Source organism: Lampetra fluviatilis, chromosome 28, assembly GCF_964198595.1.
Source record: "Lampetra fluviatilis chromosome 28, kcLamFluv1.1, whole genome shotgun sequence".
In the NCBI taxonomy this organism is placed as follows: Eukaryota; Metazoa; Chordata; class Hyperoartia; order Petromyzontiformes; family Petromyzontidae; genus Lampetra; species Lampetra fluviatilis.
Window position 1 is genome coordinate 8,984,470 of NC_136302.1, and position 19,057 is coordinate 9,003,526.

The window sequence follows — 19,057 nt, forward strand, 5'->3', positions numbered from 1 at the left end:
GAGTCGCACGAGATCTCGTTGCTTCGGAGGCCCGCGACCTCAGGCCCCGATCGCCTCGCTCGCCTCGCGCTCACTTACTCAGCCTGCTCCGAATTATCGGCGGGTGAGCCGAGGGGAGAGAGAAGAGGAGGAGGAGGTGACACGGAAGGCGGCTGTCAGCTTCGCTTGAGTTGGTGTGCTCGCTGTTTTTTTAACAGAGGCACCCACTACCCTCCCCCCCTCGCTGTTATTCATATTCTTATTATTTGGGTCTTTCGGTAAAGCCACGTAGATAGAAAAATAATTGTATAGTTACTGTATTCATATTCTTGGTTCTTTCGGTAAAGTCACGTAGAAGGGAAATAATACAATAATATAGATATAAAACAATAAAACAATACAAATATTAATTATTTCCCTTCTACGTGACTTTACCGAAAGATCCAAGAATATGAATCCCTGCAGTCACGAAAGCTTTAAATCAAGAGTTATTGTATTGTTACTCGCTTAGTCCGCACTTTTATTGTTGGACCCATTAGACGGAAGCGATCGCTTATTTATTGTCACTGACAATTGCCATGAAGTGTTTAAGGGAAGTTTAAATCGTTTGTTAGGGCCAATAAAAAAAATTCCCCTTGCTTTCGATTAGTCAACAGCGCTGTCAATTCTTTGAAGAACACGTTCGTTTCGTTGCACGTATTTCCCCCCAGCTTTTGCCATGTTGTTTTTTGTTCTCCATTCGCTACAATGATTGTGTGCTTCCGAAGAGTCGGGTCACGTTCATTTTTGTTGAACCAGGTGAGAAGTCAAGAGAGCAGGACGAGTCTCATTTTGCTTAGAGTGACCCCGCGTTACGCTCGCTCCAATTTTAAACGCCGCTGGCGCGACCCTTAATGATCGCCAAACGCTTCCGAATGCCTCGAAATGCCTCGAAAACACGTTCGCGAACCGAAGGAGCGCAACGCGAAGGCAATTGCGGGTAACTTTGCACAGAACGGATGGTTGAATAAGTCACACGCTGGCGCTGATTACGCTCGCCGTTCATCCGCCGTGCTGCCTCGTAACACGAGGCCGGCGAACTCGAGGAGGCGAAGCTTTTTGACGTCAGCGTGCGATTTAAGTTTCGTCCGGAGACTCACGCGAGACGCATAATCCTCGGGAGCGCGCGCTTGGTGCGTACGCATTCCTCGTGGAGCAACCGCCCAGAGGAGTTGATGCGAATCCTTTTTTTTTGTCCTGCTGTTGTTTGAGTGTCAAAAGAAGAAGAAGAAAAAAAGACGCCCCAGTTAAAAAATTCATCACACCGGACTTGCGATTTAGAGGTCACCTGTTTGACTCGATCTCCGGGTGCGGCAGTTCAAACGGAACTAACAAAACTAAACTATAAATATGTTTTTATTTTACCAGGCAAAGCCCACTGAGCTGTACAGCATATATCTTTTCCAGAAGTGACCTGGCCACAAATGATAGCTCGACGAAGTGGCTTATCACGTGGGGATTTACAACAGTCAAATACTCTAAACGTCACGTTAATAAATGTAGATGGTAGAAAACCGGAGAAAAATCCACACGATCACGGTGAGAACATGCAAACTCCAAATATACAGCAGGCGTCAAGGTCGGGATCGCATCCACAACCTCCTGTATACCAGGCGAGGTAGTTAACATCTCCTAGCCACCGCGGCACCCTATGCCTGCCTCTGTCCACCCAACATCGTCATTGGGTTCCACCGCAGGTGAAGTTCCACCACCACCACGTGGTGTAGGCGTGGAGCTGTGACGTGGGCAGGAGGTGGCAGTGCTGAGCGTTGCTCCCTCGTAAACGTGGGTTTTTTTCTGGGTTCTTCCAAATCACAAAAAAAAAACTATTTAATGGAATTCGTTAAACATCCCAATGCAGGATCCTGCTGAAAAAAATATATTCTTGAGACTCGGAGAGGCTTTCATGGGTTAATGAGTGGAATTCAAATTTTCCGTTTTTAATCCGTTTTTTATTAAGAAAAAACGTTAATTCACGCTGGCTGCTATGAAGGGGCACTCAGATGAACAATGTTAAACAATATCAGTTCATTTAGTCTCATGAAATACAATTTCCTGACAGATTTCCACTGCGCAGCGATATTTTCATTCGCATTTAAATCAGAATAATAGTTATGAATCATTGTGTAGCAGTGCGTTGACCCAGGCTGCTAGTAATACAGTACAACGCCGCGTATCCGACTCGCTGTCGACTGAGGTACAGGTGGATATGTGAAAAGGGTCAGACAAGTGAGCATTGCCATTGAGTCACATTTGTGCATGGCACTGGGTGGTAATTGGTCAGCGCCGATATACGTGACGGTCGGATATGCGACGTTGCACCGTCGTTATCTCACGAGATCGGATGGTGGTGCTGGTGGTGGCAGATTTTCTAACATTTCTTTGCTACGGCTGCGGTTTTTGTTGACTGCGGGGCGGAGGAGTCGTTACGGCAGCCCCGACAGGTGTAGATGTAACGACCTGAGCGCGATGAGCCTACGCCCTGTGGTGTGCGCGATAAACAAAACAATGTGCCACCTAAAAAAAACACAACATGCCACCGAACAAACGTGTCACCTAACAAACGAGCTCACTCCTCGTCGCTGTTTATAGTGGAGGAGTAGGAGGAGGGAGAACGCTTTCCACGTTTGCCTTTCAGCAACACTTACAGCGGAGTTGCGGGGTGGGGGGGGTGGCTGGCTTTTGAACATGGACACGATCACCTGCACTCGTGTGAAAGAAGCCAACCCGTGTGTGCGTAGGATGGGGGGGGGCGTGATAGCGCTATTTCAATTGTTTCCTGCAGGAGCGTGCGTGCCACCCCTGTGTAGTGTATGAAAAATAGCAATAATAATAGTAGGTTTTACCCTCACTGGCAAATAAAACACGAGGTGTTAAGATGTTCAAGCACCAAATAGATTATAGCTTTTTGCGTGGAATCAACTATTGCATTATTCTTAGGTTTTTTCGGTAAAGTCACGTAGGTAAAAAACATTAAAAAGTAAAATAAAATGAAATAAAAATCACGACGTTTCGGAGGCAACACAAGCTTCCGTGTTGCCTCCGAAACGTCGTGATTTTTATTTCATTTTATTTTACTTTTTAATGTTTTTTACCTACGTGACTTTACCGAAAAAACCTAAGAATATGAATCCTTGCAGTCACGAAAGCTTCAAATCTAGAATGGGTTGTAAGTGTTATTTCCTAATTGCTTATGCCTCAAAAGTACAGAACATGGCTATTATTCCCCACAAACTTTGCTTTTGTGACCAGGACAGTAATATTTTGACATGTACCAATTTTTTTATTTAGAAAACGTGGTGTGCATTTGTGTCATTTCTTCACTTAAAGTTATGGTCACAAAAGCAAAGTTTGTTGGGGAATAATAATAGCCATGTTCTATACTTTTGAGGCATACGCAATTAGGAAATAACACTTTCTTACCCAGGAACAAAAATCGTGTTACATAGTGTAATAATATATGCATTGGCTTTGAAACTGATTGGCCTACACCAGAGACAGCCTTGTTTGTGGCCTAGTCTCACCAGTGTTGTTGCCTACGCCGTAGCCGCTGCATGGCGATGGGGATTATTACGTTTCAACAACTTGGCTATCCACGGCTCGCATCAGCAGGCAGCGTTTGCACGCAGCCGGATCTCGATTTTTGTGGCCAACTTATTGAGCCGTGCCAAAGTTACAAAAGTCACTCTGTCGGCTCAACGTGCAGCTCCGAGTCGTATCGTGAACACGGCGCACCTGGGTGCAATCCATCTGCGCTTGCAGTGAGCGGCGTGTTTCCCCCGCGTGAGGGCTGTTGATGATGTTGCCTTCTTTGATTGCTCGAAATGTGTGGATGCGTTTGCAGGAGGGTGGGCAGTCTTTGTGTTTGGCTGCTCTCTCTCTCTCTCGTGTGACATTTGTTTACATATTTCAATGCAACTCTATTGGAACCTGTTAAGAACCAATATTATGATTCGTAATTTAGTTCGGGTCAATCTCGATCGTGTCGGTATAATGTCGGGTTACTCAGTGCGGGATTATCTTAGGATCAAAAGTAGCTACATATGCTACGGGCCCCGCACTTTCAAGGGCCCCGCGCTAAATGCTTTCAAGCTATCAATTCCGGTTCAGTGATTGTGCACTTGCTCTATTACTATAGTAATATACTGCCTTCAACTTTTATGAACGACTGGGCGTTTAAGGTTAGCGATTTGTCGTATTATCTGATTGTATAGCAAATGAAAAAATAAAATTGCTTTACTATGCAAGTAAAAAAATTAAATGTGTTTTAATATTTAAGGTTTTTTTTATTTAGGGGCCCTTCATAACATATGCTACAGGCCCCCTCACTAACTTAATCAGGCACTGCGTTTACTATAACCCTCTACCATCAAACGAGGTTGTTGCGTTGCCAAAAATTGCCGATTAATTTTGTTCATCAGCAAAAACCGAAGCGCCGAAGAGCAGAACACATTTTGCCATTTGTCAAAAAAAATGGTCAGCAGCACTGATGCAGTGAACGACAACCGGCCATCGAGTCGGACTTCAAATCCCCTGTGTGTCGTCACACCCCCCACCCCCCCGCCCCTGCGCAGAATGAAACGAATCACTGCGTTCATCTCATTGCGAGTCACGATCAGGTACTGAGCTCACAACGCTTTACAAACATGTTTAGTCTGAGTTCATGCACAAAGCCCAACACAACAACAATAACGTTTGTAGATGAGACATCCGAGGAGAGTGGCGAAAGACAACTTGGCGATGACATCGGACGGTTTGGCTGACGGAAAATAAGTAATATATAAAAAAAAAACTTTCTTTTAAACACGCTTTAATGAATTGTACCCTACTTGTAATGGAAGAACTCCACGACTCCAGGAAGTGGCCCCGAAGCTTGCCACAACGTACGGGACCGTAGTGATTTACAGCCAACGTCAGTTGAGCGTGGACAATTAGACCCAAGCCGAAACATGACATATTAAAACAAATTTTATTTTTTATTTTTAATGATAGAATATAGTATTGTCATCAGTATGTAATAAGTATACCAAATTTGCAGTCGCTACCACATTGGGAAGTGGGTAAAAATTTAGTTACGAGATTTGAGGATACAACAACAGACAGAGTGAGTTAATAAAAAAAAGCGTGTAATAATAATATTAAAACCTGGCAAAGGGTGCAGCCCTGCAATTACTTCCTCACGTCACTGCTGGCGGAAGGGGCCTCGGCTTCGAGGCACCTCTAGAGCAGCGGCCCCCAACCTTTTTGGCACCAGGGACCGGTTTGGTGGAAGACAATTTTTTCACGGACCGGGGGCGGGGGGGGTTATCATTGGGTCTTTTCAAAGAAGCTCTCCATCGACGTTTGTTTTTGACTCATGTTGGCTACTAGGAGTTAGAGCTTGTGGGCTTACCAACACTGTGACTGAGACGAGTGCGCAGTGCGGGGAAGAGGCGCGGACGGAAGTGGTCAACAATAAAACAATGGGGGCGGGCAACACGCGCGGACTGACCGCTCTCACCTCCTGCTGCTGTGCGGCCCGGTTCCTAACAGGCCACGTGACCGATAGCGGTTCGTGGCCCGTGGGTTGGGGCAGAGGTGTGGACTCGAGTCATGTGACTTGGACTCGAGTCAGACTCGAGTCATGAATTTGATGACTTGCGACTCGACTTGGACTTGCATAACAATGACTTTGTCCCACCTATGAGATGTGGACTCGAGTCATGTGACTTGGACTCGAGTCAGACTCGAGTCATGAATTTGATGACTTGCGACTCGACTTGGACTTGCATAACAATGACTTTGTCCCACCTATGAGATGTGGACTCGAGTCATGTGACTTGGACTCGAGTCAGACTCGAGTCATGAATTTGATGACTTGCGACTCGACTTGGACTTGCATAACAATGACTTTGTCCCACCTCTGGGTTGGGGACCCTTGCTCTAGAGAGCTGGGTATCTGTGATAAAAGAGCTGCATCGCTCATCGGATTTCTCCAGGATAAAATAATGATTCTGATTATTTTCGTCTACTCTTCCATGCTGGCCAAGCGTCTTGGAAGAAGTGACGGGAGTGAGAGTACCCCATTCTTTACCCCACAACGCACGGTCGAGTAAGTGTGATCAACTCAATTATATTCGACAGAAGCAGGGGGCGATAACGGGAGGGGGGTGGGGTTTAATGAATATATTTAAACTTTGAGCATCATATCAACTGCCTTGCCGGGAGATCGACTCAAACCGAGTGACCTCTGGGATTGAAAGTCTAGAATTCTCAAAGCATCACACACGGCGACAGCGTGCGCGCGTGCGTGCGCTTTATTTTTGTAGCCGCGTCTTTAATGCCCCCGAAGCGATTATGGGCACCGCAAACGGTCGAGGCGGCAACAGGCGCTCGCCTCTTTCGGGATGATGGATGGGAATGTGGCCTGTGGGGGGGGGGGGGTGTGGAGAGTGATCACACGAACTCCGGGCACATCGGCCGTCTGCCGCAGTGAACACGGCGCCGTGACCCGCCTGATCCCGGCTTCGTTCCCCCGGATCTCTTTTAAAACCGAACACCGGACAATGGGCAAGAGGCGAGGAGATGCCGGCGGGCATGGAAGGGTGGTGGTGGTGGGGGGGGGGTCACACAATAAAACAAAAATGATCGTTCATCGTCGAGTTGTAAGATCGACCCCCCCCCGACCCATTACTCCCTTCACCCCACCCTTTTGTCCTTGATTGTAAATGGGACTTCTTCAACAGGGAGCATGAAAGAAAGAAACGCAACGCCGACGTTAGAAGAACTTGCTCGTGTCAAGCTCTGCGGTTAAAGGAATGTGATCGTCGGTCGGCGCGCGAGGTCCGACGTTTCGCGCTAAACCTTCCGGCAACTCCTTCATTTCCCCAAGAAGCCCCACTTAAGTTCCCCCGAGGGAAGCTCCCAGCCCGCGTAAGCGAAACGTCGGACGTGGTGCCCGAATCACAACGCACGCGGGTACAATTCGAACAACAACAAAAAGTTTCGATTTAAAGCTTTCGTGACTGCGGGGATTCATCTTCTTGGTTCTTTCGGTAAAGTCACGTAGAATGGAAATAATAAAATAATAAAAATAAAACATAACAAAATACAATTCTCACGACGTTTCGGTCACAACGCAAGTAGCCGTCCTCAGGTGAAGAAAAAAAATCTCCACGCACGCTGAGAGGCTCTTCAGCGCCTGCTCGCGAGTGCCGACTCGGTCGAGGAATGTCGCCTTCTCAACCGAGATGCGTGCGAAGGCATTTGATGTTGGGGATTTTTGGCCGCCGATCACGGCTTGGAACGTTTTGAGCAGCAGACGAAGGCGGCGTGTCGCCGTTCGTGGGCAGGCATCGCGTTCGTCGATTGGCGTTGTCTGTGGCGGAACCGGCGAGCTCGAGAGAGAGAGAGAAGCAATCGCGTTCGTCGATTGGCGTTGTCTGTGGCGGAACCGGCGAGCTCGAGAGAGAGAGAGAAGCAATCGCGTTCGTCGATTCGCGTTGTCTGTGGCGGAACCGGCGAGCTCGAGAGAGAGAGAGAGCGGAGAAAAATAAATTCTTTAAAAATTATTTTTTTAAAAACAACGGGTTTATTTTAAAGTGTGACATTCGACAGATGAGCACGGTAAGGCCCCGCAATGGATGAACGACACCGCGGGGGGGTTATTGGGGGAACGTTTCGTCGTGTTCATGTGCACGTGCGTGCGTTTGTGTATGAAACGCATCGGTTCATTCGGAATTTTGAAAGCGATGTCGCTACGCTGAAGATTCCCCCCCCACCACCCCCTTTTTAATCGGGGTAATGATACGCGTAATGTGATGAAAGCTTGTAAATCACGTGGTGCCGAGCGTTTCAACTCAAAAGTGACAACGACAAACGTAAAAAAACACATACATGCACGCGAAAATTAAACACAATCGAACATGTGTTTAGGGATTAGCGCCCCTTGAGTAGAAGGAATGTTAGATGTGAGCTGTTTTTTTCTTTCTCTCATTCCGGTGTCTTGCCTTGAATTGGCATGTTCTTTTAAGATGCTGAAAACTAAAAAGGGGGGGGGTGGGAGTCTTAAAGGGATGCACAGAGGGAGGGAGACCAGTAAAATCATGTGGTTGTCAGATTTGTTTTTTTATTCCCCTTTTCTTGGAACTGTACGTGCGCGCATATTTCAGTGTGTCTGTGCTTGTGTGGACTGACGTCGAATGCTTGTGGTGAAGGGTTTGTACTTACGTATAAAAAAACTATTTCAGGGAAATATTCCCTGTAGAAGGGTAACTATTATCGATGTTTTGATACAATATGCGGTACGTTAACGTTGTGCCTGTTTGCATCTCAAGAGCACACATTGCTGCCGCTTACATTGTGGTGAGCTCATGTGCACACACGCTTGATATATTCAATGAAAACAAGCATCTTACACAACCCAATGTGATGGCGCAGAATGTCCCTTTAACAGTGATTACAGCTTGGATATGTTAAATAACGTTTCAAAAACCATATTATATTTTTCATAACTTTTAGTTGGACAAAAAAACTAGTTTTCATTCGAGTATAAATAACCGATTGACATTCATTTAACTTCCATTATCCGCAACAATTGTTGGTTGTTCCGAAATGTATGCTGTTATCGATTTGAAGACCCACAATTGCATAACCGTGCGGGAACATTTGACGGCAGCAAATCCGACAACCAACATTTTTTTCTGTTCTCCCCCCAGCTCCTCTCGGCTATAAATAGTGCCTCGCTGCTGAATCGCCTTTCACCTGCAAGTGGCTGGCAGTTTAGTTAAATAATGAATAAACTTTCCAAAAAATAAATAAAATAAAGGCAACTGCTGAAGCTGGAACCCGCGAGCGTGCAGTCATTCTTGACCCTGTTAACGCGGGCAGCACGAAGAGCAAATCCCAATCCACACAACGATCTCGATCGCTCATCCCATTCTCCAGCGCCGGGAAGCAGCAAATACCTCCCCGGTTTATGGAACATATTTTTGAGTTAGCTCACCGCTGGGAGCACTGAATTCAAACTGATCCCATAAAAGTGGCAGGGACTTCTGATTTTATTTCTTGTTTTTTTTTCCTTCCTGCCGGAGCTATTTTACACGCGAAGAGGTAGCGTTTGTAAGTTTGAACCGTTATTGTTTTCATGCTGCACCCTCAGTTGGCAATAATAATTTGAAGCGGGGGGGGGGGGGGTGCGGTGGCGGAGGAGGAGGGGGGTACGAATGAAATTGTTAAACACTCTCTCGGTCTGTTTTTTTTTTTACGCAAATCCGCACAAAAGGCGCTTGGCATGCCCACGTCTAGACATCTAATTGCCATTGGCTCGGCGTTGCCAAAACAGCTTCAAGTCCGCAAGAGCGGTGGCGTTGTTAGCCGGGTCAAAACAATCAGCCTGTTCTTCTGCGTTGGTGGCGGGTTGCTTTTTTTGTGTGTTTCAACAGGGAGGCAACCGGCGAGTCGCCTGCAAGTGCCCCTCGAGGAGTAAGCAGTAGAAAGGCACGGAACCGAAGAGGCGCGCGCACACGGCGAGAGAAGAGAAGCGAGAGAGCGAGCGAGCGAGCAGTCGACCGTTGCGAACCGAGCAGAGAGAGAGAAAGAGGACATACGTGGGGGTGCCGCGGGTGGGTGTGGAGGGGTTGCGATAGTGAACTCGCATGGGGCTCGTGAAGCCATCAAACGCGGCCGGCGCTGGTCCGGCCGCACCGGCGGCGCGTTGCCTGCCCCCGCTGCTGCTGCTGCTGTTGCCGCTGTGGGCTGCCTGCGCAGTGCTCGTCACCGCCTCGCCGCCGCCTCCTCCTCCTCCTCCGCCGCCCTTCTCGCGCTTCCAGGGACACCGACGTCCGTGCTACACGTGCCTCAAGGGCTACGCGCAGCACCGCGACCGCAACGGAGAGCTCGTCGGTGAGGAACGCGCGCGCGCGCTCATCCGCGTGCACGTGCGCGTGGACGTGCGGAGACAGAAATGACAGCGACGGGGCGGCCGCGTGCGTCTTGATGATCTTTTGGGTTAAAGGGAAAACGTACGAGCGCGTGTGCGCGCGTAACCTTTGAGCGCTTTTTTTGCGTCGTCGTTCGCTCGGGCGAAATGCTTCGGCATCCGCTCGTCTCCTCCTCCTCGTCTTTCTCCGATGCTTTCCAGGCAAAAAAAAAAGAATTGGCACGCTCGATCGTCGGCCTTGGTTTGTGAGACGGCTTAACGGTGGCTACTCGTGGGATGCAAAGGGATCGAACCGGCGACCCTCTGGATCGCATCAAACACGGCGGTGTTCGATGGTCAGCACGCTGCGGTGTTGCGATTCAGAGGATCGCCGGTTCGATTCGCTCTCTCGGCGCGGTATTTGAACCAATGATACTAGTCTTCTTGGTTCTTTCGGTAAAGTCACGTAGAAGGGAAGTAATAAAATAATACAAATAAAACATAATAAAATAATTCTCACTTTATTATGTTTTATTTTTATTATTTTATTACTTCCCTTCTACGTGACTTTACCGAAAGAACCAAGAAGATGAATCCCTGCAGTCACGAAAGCTTTAAATCGAAATTCAATGATGCTAGTTTCTTAAAACCCTCCAACCCTCTCCCCTCCGTTCCGCGCAGTGGTAAGTTAGTCGATCAGCACGCGGGTTGCCTGTGTGTGTGGTGGGGTAGAACGTGGGTACTCCCACCTCTTCCGGGACGTTTGGCCAGCGTGGAAGAGTAGGCCAAATACCTTCTATTGGAGCCTCCCCTTGCGCCTGCAGTGGCGTGAGCGTGACATTTCAGCGCTGCACCTTTACCACCTCGCATCTTCATTTGCTGGAGTTTGAGCAATCACGCGGTGTTGTTCGCTCGAGGGAAATGTTAGTTAATCTTCCTTTGATGTCGCCGGTAAAATTGGCCTAAATTATTGTCGGCTGCTTTCTCAGACGGCCTAAAATTGCTGCATAAAAAACAATAATAATGTATGAGTCATGAATGCATTTTAATTTGACTCATTACAAACGCGGCTTGATAATTTCTCGTGATTAAACACATTATTTGATGCTGCTGCATTGCAGTAGTGCACAAGCACAATTAATAAAAACTTAACACATTCGTCAATAACAACGTGTGCAATAGGTGACGTTTCAGGCAATGGCCCTTCTTAATAGCACGCCGTACCTCCCTGGCCTCTCTATGTAAAGTATCACAAATGCCCTTTTCGTATTGCGATGCCCTCTTTACTGGGGGTGAGTTTTTACTAAAAAAATTCATTGAATGAATTGAATGAATGAGGAGCAGCTATTGCCAGACACATCGCACATTACATTGGCATTTCATGGCACAGTGTCTATTGAGAATAGGTCTTCCCCCTTTTTTCTGGCAACAAAACAGGTGTTAAGATGATAATAGGCTTCCCCCTTTTTTTCTGGCAACAAAACAGGTGTTAAGATGTTAGAATACCAAACTGAAACCTTTTACAAGGAATCATGTCTGCATTAACCACAATACTTGTGGTCAAAATGCAGACAAAAACGTACTCTGATAATATATGGCATTGTCTTTTAAATTGATTGGTCTACACCAGAGACAGCTTTCTTTTGAGCCTAGTCTCAAACGGTGTTAGACCAGAAGACGCCAAAAGGCGTACAGCACAAAGTCAAGCATTATCAGAGTAATGAGAGCTCGGGGTGAGCAACTACAACTTCAGACCTCCTTTGCCAGTGTCTATTTTAAAAATAAGATTTGAGAACGCAAACATGCTTTGAATATATTCATGAAATTTTGCGCATGCATTATCTCATCTCACGAATCATTTTTTGCTCAGTTTCATCCGATGGCTCGTCACTTGATCTTCCGACACACACACACACACAACCTGATGGTAATGCAGGCAACTGCACCACTTTACGAGCCTTCATTATTCAACTCACGAGCCTGGCATTGCACGTTCTTGCGCGCTCACGTGTGTCTTCAGCTATTGCCAGTGACATTACAGCAGAGCTCCTGCGAGTGGCTAAATAGCTTGTGGTGCAGCTTAAAAAATTTTCATCATTGTTTAAAATGTGAAGCAAAAAAGACACCAGGCAAATAATTTTTTGGAAACACTTTCTTTTTTCCATGAAGTCTATGCAATGTTTCCTGCCACCAACCCAAGTTATCGGAACTAAATTCCCAGCCAATGGTGTGGTCGCGCAGGCCAGCAAAGTGAATGATGGTCAAACATCGCCCTTGACCGATTGACCGATATGGCATGGGGAAGCCGTAATAATTCAGCAGTGGATTAACAACGGACTGTACGTTAATGTTATTTTTATTATGACTATTGCAATACAGTATTACATTTGCAAACGTGAAACTCTGCTCATAACACTGCGACATTCGATATGTATTTACGCACTCAATGTAGCCACGGAAACACTTTTCCAAACACATGCTTGGCTTGATGTATGTGTATGACTGTGTGGGGAGCAGTAGCGGTTAGCGCGCTGCGCTACGAACCCGGCCAGTGACGATTATCTGAAACGGTCCTGGGCCTTCCCTAGGTCGACTCAGACTTAAATGAATACCTGGTGCATTGTGTAAACATCACCACTAGGGAGACAAAGGCGGCCGGTTGTGGTGCTAGCCACCCACACCCTTGTGTGCCGTGCCGACTTTCATAGGTGCTCCCTAAATGCACTTGCCCCAAAAGTATGTTAAGGCTATACAGGGGATCTTTGTCTTATGGCTTCTGTACATCTCTTGAGTGTGTGTGAGTGTAGTGAGAGCCCAGACAGGTTAATAGCCCTGACTCATCCTCTTGTCACGTGTTTTTTTTTAAACTAAGGATAGCATCTCACTCTTCTGTGTGGCCCATATGGCAGTTACTCAACCCTCGTGTGTGAATGCACGTAAGATGCACTGTGGAGTTATGGGGGGGGGGGGACAGAGCCATCAATTATCAAATCATTAGCGTGTCACACTTTGAATTGATAGGTCGGATTTATATTCTTAGGTTTTTTCGGTGAAGTCACGTAGGTAAAAAAAATTAAAATTAATAAAAGTAAAATAAAAAATAAAATAAAAATCACGACGTTTCGGAGGCAACACAAGCTTCCGTCTTCAGGTGGAACCGTCACAACACGACTGCTTAATTAACAAAAAAAATTACCTACGTGACTTTACCGAAAAAACCTAAGCATATGAATCCTTACAGTCACGAAAGCTTCAAATCTAGAAATGATAGGTCGAACTTTTTTTCTTTTTGCCATACAAGTGCCAGCACGTAAGTGTTTCGCAGTTGAAATACACTTTTGAGTGTGGATTGTATTATCGCATGGATCATTATGTTCGTTCTTTTTTATCTAAAGGCGTGTTCACCTGAACTGATGACACACAACCTGATGGCAATGTTGGCTTGTGCAGGATGTTACGAGCTGCAACATTGCCAGGCATCGCTATGGCAAGCTCACGTGCCATGAGCAATCGTTTGCGAATCTAAACAAGCTCCGATAAAAAAAAACACATATATTAGCACGTATTTTATTTTTGCAAATCGTCGATTCAGGAGCCTTGTCCCTAAGGATTTCTCGCACATGGCAATGCTCGTAAAATTCCGGTCTCAAGATTGTTTTTCACGTGCGGAATGAAAACCGACGAACGGTCCAACGCCACGTATCTGACCGATATGTTATCCACCGGGACCAAATAACCCACCCACACCCCAAGTGCAGCATTTGTGCCCAGGTGTAAATTGTCATCTCCGAAAGGTGTTCACGACATCTGACCTGTTCACACCTCGCGATACCGCCCAGCGAGCAGAGGTCGCAAACGGGTTTTGATTCCTTACCCGTACCCATACCCGGCCGCACCAGGGTCGCAAACGGGTACCCGTACCCGGCCGAACCCGTACCATACCCGTACCCAGCCGGGTACGGGTAGGGTACGGGTATCGGGTACCCGATTGCGACCTCTGGGATGAAGCCATGTTGCAGGCGCGGGTGGGTTGATTCTAGGAACTTGAATTGTGAGAAGAGACAAGACGTTGGGAAATGAGTGACAAGCGGTTACTCACCAGTGACTCACGGCCTACCCGTACCCGGCCGCACCAGGGTCGCAAACGGGTACCCGTACCCGGCCGGGTACGGGTAGCCGGGTATCGGGTAGGGTACGGGTATCGGGTACCCGGTTGCGACCTCTACCAGCGAGTCGAGGAAGGGACAAACCGTCAAAGGTCCCACACAGAAACCCGCTTGCTGTACTGCCATCTCCTGGCCACTTTGCGGGCCAGTGAGTCTGGTTTCTTTCGACATCATCTCCCATACCCTTCGCATCTTATCTCTTAAGCGCCGGGTTCCAGGCGCGCCACCCCTGATGCTACGTTTGGCAGTCGCAGTCTTTACCTCGTTCTTCGCGAGGGCTACGTTTCGGAGATGCTCGCGAATTGCAAATCTCGCGGGTAATGATACTGGCCTACGGAAACCTCTCTTTTTTAAATCCTTTATATTAAGTTTGCTTGCTTGCTTAGGCCCGTGCAAATCTTTCGGTCGTTTTTTAACCCACTTCCCGTGATCCAATCGAACTGACATTTTCCACACAAACTCGTCGTGCGTGACAATTAATGTTCGTGAAACATTTTTCCTAAATTTTACACTTTTTAGGACAAAAATATATTTAATTACCAATTGCTTAATGGTGCAATGCAATCATCTGATCCATAGGTGGCAGCCATCTCAAGCCAGAGGACGAGATGACTCTAGCCGCCACGCATATAAAAGATTTATAGTGAAAAACTTTGTTTTTACGGGTTATACTTATTACGAATTACTTTAAATAAATACGTCAATAAGCTTTCACTCTCATCATTCTTTCTCTCGATGCACTCGTGTAGATTTCCAGATGCGATTCGTGGAGAGCCCAAAATCGCGAATAGCAAGTTCGTGGAATAAGGCGGGAATACTGTACACGTGGTAAATAGAAATAAAACACATCGTCATCACCATCTCTTGTTTACCCTGCACCTCCCATGCGGTGTCTCTTAGGGCACCAGAGCCCAGACCAGAGATTCTAGATTAGAAGTTTCCGTGACTGCAAGGATCCATACATACTCTTTGATTTTTGTCGGTGTGTTGCTTCCGAAACGTCGTGATTTAATTTATTTGTTTTCATTTTAATTTAATTTATATTTTTATATTTTTTACCGACGTGACTTTACCGAAAAAACCAAAGAGTACAGACCAGAGATGTTCCACTTGTCAGTGCCACCTAGGGGTTCCGATCTCTCTATGTGGCCAGTGGCAGTGAATTATGCGATAACCACTTGAAATGAGTGGGTCTATCAAGTAATCAATTGTTATTAGCCGCGTAAATATATCTGTAGAATTACGATTTTGCGACTTTAGGTGGTACTAAAAAGGGGCATTTGAAATAATAACTCAGGAAGGAAGTGGGTGCAGACCAAATACAATGTTTACAAGCAAAGCAGCATATACGATGTACACAACAAAGGAGAATAAACAACTTTGGAAAGCTAAACTACCCAATTACAATTGTGATGACTGCCACTGCGATGTGTTACATTAACACCATTTAGTTTCAAAGCTCTGGGGGGGCAGAATAAAATAAATTCCTCTTCCCCATACATGTCTCTGTACATACAAAAAAACAAATATGAGCAGTATTTTTTCATGATACCCATCGGCCACGCGACTTTCACGTTTTCATCAGCACTGCATCAACACAAAGCAAACTCTGCTCTCGTTTCGACACCCCGGGTAGCCCCCCCAATCAGCAGAGTCAGTCTTACCCGAACCAACAACTGGGCATATCCTTTGCTAAGCTATTCGCTGAGCAATGTCTAAGCAGAAGTGGAGCTCCCTAAGAAAATGTATGACACAACTGGTCTTTGTCTAAAACAACACGAACAGCTGGTTGGGATTAGAGCACACCTGGCTTGACGAGGCAGCAGTCGCTGCTGGAAGCATGCAGCGTAGACGCATTTGTCCGAGTTCATTGTCGTGAGTTTGAAGGCATTCTTGAAGGCACCCGGAGCTTGTATCGTGAAGCTAAACAATCCTCCCCCCCACAGCAAATGTTATTCATTTGACTGAAGTGGTCGGGCATATATCATCATCATCTGAGCTAGCTTCTTGCGATCACAACCATACGCTCGTACGTATGTATGTATGCGTCTGTGTGTCATATTATGCGGAGCAGTAGTGTTACTGTTAGCGCACTGCGCTACGAACCCGGTGACCCAAGTTCGATTCCCGCTCACGGCCAACACCAGCGATTATTCTCTGAACCGGACCTGGACCTCCCCTAGGTCGACTGAGCCTTAAACGAGTATCTCGTGCGGTGTGGGAACATCGCCAAAGGCGGCCCGGGCGTGGTGCTGCCCACCCGCCCTCCTCGTGGAGGCGAAGAACCGGTTCAGATAATCGTCACTGGTGTTGGCCGTGAGAGGGAATCGAACTCGGTTCACACAGTTTCTAGCCGAGCGCGCTAACCGCTACTCTACCGTTCCCCCTATCCTGGCAGCAAGACAAATATTTGATTTGTATTTGATACTCTACTGTGTACATATTCTCTTTGGCTAGCGCAGAAGAGTAGAGGGTGCTCTATAGAGCTCCCTCCTAGTGGGGAGGCTTTCATTGCCAGCAGAGGTGTGGGAAAGTAATTGCAGGGCTGCACCTTAACCTATGTATAGATTTAGTATAAATATTGCATCACCTTAACATTGAACTCGTTTTGTCAACAAAAAGGGTCGCCGCGAAGCTCCGCGTATTTTTCTTTTTTCTTACCGACGAGTAATGAAGATAACCATCCTGGGACGCGCGAGCCACTCCCAGCTGTTGGTCGAATTACAAGCCACCCAGAGACTTTGATCGTGGCGCAAATGCCACGATACGGAAGATGATGACTCCCCACCCCCCCACCGTAACCGCAGCAGTTGGCGATGATCATCGGTCTCTTTTCTTGGCGAAATTACAGGGGGGGTAGGAGGACGTGGACACGGGGAAAGCCTTTGGAGCTATCTGATCTCAGAGTGTCTAAATGATCACATCACCACCGTGCAAGCAGTTGCCTGCGGTGAACATTTTTGTTAATGGCTGTGGTTTAATTTTTTTAAAATAAATCACCGCACCCACCTGGCTGCATTGCCTCTGCTGCACGAAGTCCCGTGGCTGCTTGCGCGAGACGTGCACAGCCGTGGCTCACATCACGATGGGCTTTCGCCCGTGCGTTTACAAAGCCGGTGAAAGCGTTTGAAGCGCCAAACCCAAAAAAATAGCGAATAGAAAAGTTAATGAAAGCATTACAAAATAACCGCTCTGACAGGAAATGTCGAGTTTTTATTTTTCTTACAGGGCATAGCATGAGTATTTTTAATTAAAAATATATAACGTTCCCATTTTTTTTTGGGCGGAGAGGGGGGTAATAATGCCCTTATGTGTGTGTTTTTTTTACTTTGTGCGAAACCCTTGCACGTTTGGAATGTCTTTTGTTGGCTCTGCCAAGGCATATTCATGGCTCCAATTAAGCATTGTGGGAAATGGGGGGCGGGGAGGGGGAGCCGGGACACTTAACCGTGAAGAACACTTATGCTCGGGTCTATTGTGTGCATCAGGGCTCAATGTATTGACACTCGACCAAATCTCTGTTGATTTTTGCAGCGGCAAAGAAGGGACAAGGCTGCGAGTGGCAGCAGTTGCCCGGCCGTGTTCTATGGAAGGAAGCATACCGTTCTTTTTGTTTGCTTCGCCATGTGTGTATGTATGTTGAACTTCTTTCACACCGTACGTAGACAATGGTGCTGATCGGAGGTGCGGGGGAAGGACAACAAACTTGCAGACGAAAATCAGTTCTAAGGAAATTCGTTTTCAAGCTAGATTTCAAATTGCATAGCTCCAGTGGCTTCCTAATATCAGTGGGAAGAGCGTTCCAGATGGCCGCAAAGGCGCATCTTTGTTCGATGGCCAGCCAAAAGCCGCTGCTGCAAGGATGGCCGAGTGCGCGTGATGATGGTTTATGCTCCTTGTCGAGACTAGCGAGGTAGCATGGTTCATTTGTGCGAATGAATAGCAGAGTTTTTTTTTGGCAAAGATCTCCGACGCTAAAACATAGAACGGACACTTCAAAAGCACGTACACATGCACACCAAATAAACTAAAACCAACGCTGTCTTTTTCTTATATTTTATGGAAATATAGAAGACGCAACATATTGCCCATTTGACTTTTATTTTTCAGCCGCGACTCTTGAGAGTTTGTGCATTTTTCTCCGCCGTCTCACGGGAATTGTACATTTCTGCTGGATGTACGTTATGTTTAGAATTCCAGTTTTACCTTTGTTCATTGAAAAAAAACGTCTGTTACTAGGAAAACATATTCTTGTGTTCACTTTAAATTCATAATGGGGAAATAAGATTTTACAAAAATCCCAACATTACTGTGATGCTCACTATTTTCTCTGGAAAGCGTCAAACGCTCCTTTATTACAATTCTTGGCCCGTTTCAATGAATGAGTGTTTGCCGTTTGTGAGCAAAGCCTGCAGAATGTTTACACGTGTATTATTTTTCTCACATTGTTGATACCCTTGTTTACCGAGGGAAAGCCTCATTGAGTCTCACGATTATTTTTCAGGAGGTTCTCTGCCAAATTACGAAGGGGGTTAACACAACTATCTGTGCAGATAGTTTCAAGAATCCGTGGCTGTACTGTACTCGCATCTCCTGGCCATCTTGCAGATGAAATATGACATACTGTTTTTTTTTTGTCAGTCATGGTGAACATCGCAAACCACATTAACGTCAACAACGACACGAGAGAACACCACAAACACTGTAAAGGATAGAGAACACGCACCGGAAACAACACCCCAGAGGACACAACGCGCAACACGATTCAGGGTACGGAGGTGACCACAACATTAACCAAGTGGGACGATAGTTAAAACACATTCCTGCGGAGGGAGCTGGCAGGAACGTTGGGTTGCTCGGTCAATGGCCAGGGTCAACGGCGGCGTGGTGTATTCCGCAAATATGCCCGACTGTGAGGGCGGGCACAAGCCGGCGTGAGTTGGTTAAACGTTGAGTTTTATAAGGGCACCACCGG

General features: G+C 46.7%; 2 protein-coding genes across 7 annotated transcripts in view; one reads left to right on the forward strand and one right to left on the reverse strand.

The window, feature by feature from the left end:
- Positions 1 to 9,665, reverse strand: part of OPA1 (OPA1 mitochondrial dynamin like GTPase) — a 66,302-nt gene extending 56,637 nt beyond the window's left edge. For all 4 annotated transcript variants that reach the window (XM_078869630.1, XM_078869628.1, XM_078869629.1 and 1 more), the window contains exon 1: positions 9,606 to 9,665. In XM_078869630.1, the coding sequence (XP_078725756.1) occupies positions 9,606 to 9,655 (50 nt within the window). In that variant the 5' untranslated portion in view covers positions 9,656 to 9,665. The remainder of the gene's footprint in view (positions 1 to 9,605) is intronic.
- The window catches only part of LOC144942746 (uncharacterized), a 109,334-nt gene continuing 99,930 nt past the window's right edge, over positions 9,654 to 19,057 (forward strand). For all 3 annotated transcript variants that reach the window (XM_078869622.1, XM_078869623.1, XM_078869624.1), the window contains exon 1: positions 9,654 to 9,900. In XM_078869622.1, coding sequence (XP_078725748.1) covers positions 9,654 to 9,900 — 247 coding nt within the window. The remainder of the gene's footprint in view (positions 9,901 to 19,057) is intronic.